Source organism: Haliotis rufescens, unplaced genomic scaffold (genome assembly GCF_023055435.1).
Source record: "Haliotis rufescens isolate VD_foot unplaced genomic scaffold, xgHalRufe1.0.p SCAF_125, whole genome shotgun sequence".
NCBI classification, from domain to species: Eukaryota; Metazoa; Mollusca; class Gastropoda; order Lepetellida; family Haliotidae; genus Haliotis; species Haliotis rufescens.
The window spans coordinates 10,691-17,120 of NW_025963808.1; the positions used below are offsets into that span (position 1 = coordinate 10,691).

Below are 6,430 nucleotides of genomic sequence, written 5' to 3' on the forward strand. Positions count from 1 at the left end.
CTTAGTATCTTGAAATTTCAAATTAATATCTTGAAATTTCAACTTAGTTTCTTGAAATTTCAACTTAGTATCTTACAATTTCAAGATAGTATCGAACAAAATTAAAAAAACAAAAGGCACTAATAGGCTTCCGTTGCATTTCCATAGCAGGTACTGACTTTCGTAAAAACACGCTGATCATACATATTTTTCAAGCAGAAATTCTGCTGATCAAAAAATGTGTGAGCTCGACTCCTCAATAGGTATAAATATATGTTGAATTTATTCCTTAACAGAATAATTCTGTGACGTAAAATTATATATCAACACAAGCTGCTGCATTTAAGACAATAATGTTCTAAAGAACGTCTGCCGGGAGAGCGGAAGGTCGGGGTTACAACACATATAAACTTTATTTGAATCAAGACTTGAATAATGTCATTTTAAATGGCATAACAGCTGTTTATCTCTGATTTCATTCCTTATAGTGGGGACCCCGTTATTAGATAAGCAAGGAATAGGAAAACACCAATGCTGTGTGATCAAGATCATGGCTGCGTTTGGGTGGTCTTGCTAGGTGTACCTGGAATACGCTACCATGTGATGTTTATCTTGAACATCTCCCCGTGGGGAGTTCGGTCTTGACTGCCGTCGAGTTCGGACGTCTTTTGCTTCTCAGCAACTTGTCTAGTGTTATACAGCGCACTTGACTGTTTATGATACTTCCTCTTTTGTTCTTTGGCTTTTGATTTCTCTTGTGTTGGAGTGCATTCAAACTTTTAATTTCTATTTGGTGTTTGCTGATTGTTACAGTCAGTTGTTGGGGATTGTCCTCGACAATGGCTGACAACAGAATGGAATGTGAGGAAGGATTTAAAGTCGTTGCTTCAGGGAGGAAGCGAATCGGCCGTATTCCAGATGGTACTTCTAAAAAAGCCTGTGTTGCCAAGCAACCAAATACTGTTCCTCCTACTCCAAGGTCTGATCTTACTTTTGTCTTTGATGAGCCACCTCGGGTCAAATCAACCACTGTTATCTTCAAAGCCGATGTAGATGAATATGCTGATGGTTCACCGACCCTCTGTCAACTTATGACACAGCGTGCTTTGGCTAGAGCCTTGGCTAAGATCACTACAGAAATAGTCAGTGTTAAGCGGATGGCCAGGGGAGATGTTAGTGTCACTGCAAAAACCGTTGAGGCTGCCAAAACACTTTTGCAAGTCACAGAACTTGATGAACATTTTGTCACCCCTCATGAGCCTGAATCCTTAATGAGAACACGTGGAGTCATCTATGGTATTGATCTGGATATTGAGATGAATGACATTGAGGACGAGTTGAAACCTGTGTTACCTCTAATGTGCTCTGCTGTGCGTCTGACTCGTGGGCCTGATAAAGTTCCCACCAAATCTGTTCTTCTTACATATACTGGCCAGTCTTTACCGGATCATGTTGTCATTTTCTTCCAGAGATTTCCAATCCGGATATATGTTCCTCCTGCTCTTCGATGCTTCAAGTGTCAGTTCTTTGGGCATGTCTCTGCTAAGTGTAGAAGCACTCATCATGTGTGCGCTAAATGTGGAGGGAAGCACAAATACGAGGAGTGCAATGAAAGTTCCCTTAAATGTAAGAACTGTGGTGGTGCACACTCTGCGGCATATAAAGGTTGTATTAAATACCAGGAAGCTGTCCAGATTCAGAAAGTCCGAGTGGAGGGTAAGTTGTCTTATTCTCAGGCTGTTCGACAGGTGCGTGGAGATTTTGATGTCGCTCAGGTTCCAGCAGTCCCTAAGCCACCTCCTGCAGCTAAACCACTGTCTCAGGTTGTTACAATTTCTGATGTTGTGTCTTCTCCTGTCATGGTGACTGCTAGTACTCAGACTGAGACTCTTGAAGTTGAATGTCAGACTGATCCTGTTGTTGACATCATGCCTGAATCATCTTGCAAACCTCTATTTAACAATGTCTCTCCTGTTGACTTTCTCAACTTTGTTATTTGTATAGTTGCTAATCTTGGCACTACTCGTGCATTCAAGTCTGATGGTCTTCAGACGATAGCGTCAGCTGCCCAGTCCCTCTTGGGGTTAAGATTGTCCCCTGATGATCTGACGAGCATGGTTAAGGGTCAACAATGGAAGTCTTAATCCATCCTTCTTATGGATCTCTTGATGCTAGATCACTCAGTGCTAACGGTCCAGGATTTAAAGTTTGTATTAAGTTTTGACCCAGATGTTTTGTCTTCAGGAGACATTCTTAACTCCTAACCAGCGATTATGTTGGGAAGGTTATGTCTGCCTACGTAAAGATCGTCAGTTTGGTTTTACAGGTGGCAGTGCTAAACTCACTCACTCACTGTCGTTTCGTGAAATAAGGTTCAACCATCCCATTTACAAGGGAATGAAGTCATTCTTCATTTGAAGGATAAAAAATCAGTCTCCATTTTTAATGTCTCTAATAACGCTATTGCTATCTCTGATGACCATGGGTCTCTGTTGAATATGTCAGCCAATCTTAAAGTAGTGTGTGGTGCTTTTAAAGCGTGTGGCAGTTTCACTAGTCTATGAACTATCTAGGTACTTAGCAAACCTTTATTATGGGCAAGGTGTACATGGGCCTAGTTGCCCGAACACCTATAAAACTTTCTAACAATCAATCAATCAATCTCCCCGTGGTTTTTTTGTGGTTTTTGTTTGTTTTTTGTAGACTTTGTAAACATGCCTATTCTGCTTCTTTTTTGAGGGGGGGGGGCAAACAGTTACAATGTAGGTGGTGAAATTGCTATGTGAAATTGTGTCATATTTATGCATCATGAATTTCTGGAAGTTGATTCCCCTGAAATAACTGCTCTACATTTATAACAGAATTTACCCGCGTACCCATATTGGAATATATATTTCAGTTTAAAAAGTGCGCATATTGTTACCAACTGCTGATGATGCCTGTTATGCTTGAAGCCCCGTGACTACTCTGCCATCTTGTTACAGTACCTATCTTTGAAGATATGTTCGCCTTCGTCGTGATATATATGGTAAAGGGAAATGTTGTTCGCGAACCATGAACACTGTCGTCCGAACACACCTGACTGCCATGTCATCGATCCAGTGACACTCGTGAAAATCGTGCTATCAACATTTGCAAATGATGGTTACTTGGTTAGGCCAATATCAAAGAATTTTTGTTTTTCGGTTTGAATCTTTCGATGTCTGGACATTTTCCTGATTCCCCACAGGGAAATTTAACCAGAATGATGAAAGATTGAGTAACTTGTTTATTGGATGAAACAGAATGCAAAAATGACACTTGATATTCGACAAGCTTTTAATGCGGCTTGTTAGGAAGGAAAGATGGAAGGGAGGAAGGGGGAGGTCGGGAAGGGTGTGTGATGGTATGGTGATGATGACTGGCGATGTGGGCAGGGGGATGTGGGTGTAGATGTGTGGGGGTGGGGGTGTAGGTGTAGGTGGGGGTGGGATTTGAGGAGTCAACTGTGCCATATGTATGGCGGTATGCTCACAGAATGGAAATGGTTGTGGGGGGGGAGGGGGGGTGTATCGGTCGGGATGACGTGAGTGGGGATGGGATTTGAGGAGTCAACTGGGGGGGGGGGGATCGGTCGGGCTGACGTGAGTGGGAATGGTCAGTTATGTGTCCTGAAACTATACATCACTTGATATTTACTGATAGAATCCACGTATCAGCAGAAAAAAGCCAGTGTTTGTAGAAACTAACATTGAGGTGGCGATTGAAGGGGTCCAGCCTACTACATACATCACAACACTCCGACATTGCAATAAATACTATCTAAGTGGTATATAAGGGGTGATTCAGTATCCAAGTTCATTAGATTCACTAGAGGCCAGGTGTGTCTAATATCCCCATGTTCAGACACTGCATGTTTTAGTGGGTGGGGAGAGGGTTGAGCCCTGACAGGGACGTACGTTGACATTTTAAAAATCATTGACGCCTTGACTCCTTGACTCCCCAACCTGCCTTGGATTCACAAGTGACAGAATATGTTTTCAGTCGTGGCTTCAAAACACCCAATTTGTTCAGTGAAAGAATCAGCTGAACAATATAAGCATGTCAAAGAAACTACTTATTTATTCATTACTTTTTTATAAATCTAATTTAAACATTTTGACGGTGGGAGCGTAATACCCCAGAACAAATTATATTTGTCTGGAACAATTCATTTTTAAAAGAAACACAGATTATTATTTTTTTTAAATCCCGTCATTATAAAAATACATTAATGTATGCAATTTAACGTTTTCTTTGAAAGAGAAAAATAAGCGTCAAAAGGCTATGCGTGCTCGCAGCCAGCCAATCAGTGACGACCTTGGTATGTATATCTCACACGTGTACCTGTCAATCATAGCATTTTTAGCGGGACTATAAAAGACGGTGCGCGCAATGCCGCGTCATTCTGCTCTTACTTTCGCAGACGCAACAACTATGTCTGGAAATAGAATACTTCGGCGCGGACTCTCTGTGGATCGAGATATACAGTGCGACTGTCCATTCCTCTCCAGGTTTGCCAACCTGTTTGTTCCCAGCCCGGACAACAGTGTCATTCCATCTTTGGACCTCTTCACAGAGTACAAGGCCAAAGTGGCAGCCTGGACTGAAGACCAGCAACTCCTAGCTCTCGCCGGTAGACGCCAAGCCTTCACTACCCAGTTCCGTGTGGTCGCCATCAACGTGGGCTTCGACTACGTGATCTATCCTCGCCGTGGGTATCGGGTTAGAAGGGTAAGGATAGGTCGAAATTTGGGGGGAGGGGCGGGGGATCGGGACGTTTTGGGGGACCCTTTGCGGTATACTTTGAGGGGTCACAATACTCGTAGGGCAGTGCAGGAGAGGGAGGGGAGGGGGGATATGTTTTCGGCTCCTATGGTCGCACCTGTCAGTGGGGAAATTGGAAAGGGGGTTTTTGCCACTCGGAATTATAGGGGGAAGGAGGTGGTGTGTGAGTACTTGGGCCAACTGATTCCGATGGCAGACGTTGATGGGAGGTTGGGTGAGTATGACAGGCTAAATTTATCTTACCGGTTTATTCACGTTCAGGGGGCTCATGGTCATGAGGAACTTGTTTTGGACGGCCATAGAAATCATCAGGGCAATCGTATTGACCCTGATTCAAATTTGGGGGCAACCATGAACCACTCTAGGGATAATGCTAATTGTAGGTTAACCCGGGTTAAGGGGAGGAGGGGGGAACGGACGAGGTTCTGGATGGTGACCAAGACTGGGGTCAGTGCTGGCGCGGAGCTCCGGTGGGAGTATGGGGACTTCAGACGAGGAGTGGAGGGCTTCATTGACCACAGGGAGTTCGGACGCCGATAACACCAATGTCAGGAACCTAGTTTCCTTGACGGCCTTTTTCAAGGCCACAAATGACCCAAAAGGAAACTTGTAGCATGAATTGAAAACGTGAACAGAATAACTTGAACAAGAATGAATATAAATGTATTAAAACTAATATTTCACAAAAAGAAAACTTAAAACATGAAATGAAAACTTGATCAGAATTTCTTTTCAAATAAACCAATATCAAGGCCACAAATATTTTCTTGAGGAGAAATTAGATTTCAATGATACCATCTTGAATCTTCTTAAATATTGAAAAAAAAATACTTTAATAAGATGTTAAAAAGGTCCACAATTCATGTTAAATGAAAAACTAAAAGTATACACGTTCTTTAAAGTTTATTCGAAATTAGCAAATGTCTTTTGAACATGTATAGCCGCTGTTCATCAGAATAATTGCAATAATCTTAAAAGGAAATCACGTGACAATAACTAATAAAAAATAAAGGTAAACAACCTATTTATAAAGACCCATGAAAATTCCGGGGTAAATTAGGTGTTCAGGAACCCATGCTTGCCGTAAAAGGCGACTAACGGGATCGGGTGGTCAGGCTCGCTGACTTGGTTGATGCATGTCATCGTATCCCCATTGAGTGGAACGATGCTGATGATGTGAATCACTGGATTGTCTGGTCCAGACTCGATTATTTTACAGAATGCCGTCATATAGCTGGAATATTGCTGAGGGCGGCGTTAAACAACAAACCAACCAACCAACAAGGATGAAGAACAAAATCTAATCTATAAACGACATTATCAGGATCATTGCTCAATTTTTAGTTTGTAGTCTGTGCCCTCCCTCCCTCCCATGAAAACAAACATAGATGTGATCAACTAAGACAAAATTGTTATGGATGAGCAACTTCTTTATTACAATTGGGCGACGTTTCGGTGTAGATTCTAACACCGTTATCAAGCAAATAACATAACAATTTTGTCTTAGTTACCAATCCAACTTCTAAATGCCACTCAAAGAAGAAATGCCACTCAAAGAAATAGATGTGATCATGTGAGGAAAATAGTGTTTTCCTTACTGCCTTGTCCTACTATTCATAGGGACCCACCATTTGGTATTCTGATA

General features: G+C 42.2%; 1 protein-coding gene across 1 annotated transcript; it reads left to right on the top strand.

Annotated features, from left to right (window-relative positions):
- Positions 1–818: 818 nt before the first annotated feature.
- Positions 819–2,123, top strand: LOC125378554. Its single transcript, XM_048393982.1, has one exon. The coding sequence runs from the start codon at positions 819–821 to the stop codon at positions 2,121–2,123; it is 1,305 nt and encodes a 434-aa protein (XP_048249939.1).
- The last annotated feature ends 4,307 nt before the right edge of the window (positions 2,124–6,430 follow it).

Excerpts from the sequence above, each read along its gene's own strand:
- LOC125378554 (XM_048393982.1), top strand. The coding sequence starts at position 819 with ATGGCTGACAACAGAATGGAATGTGAGGAAGGATTTAAAGTCGTTGCT.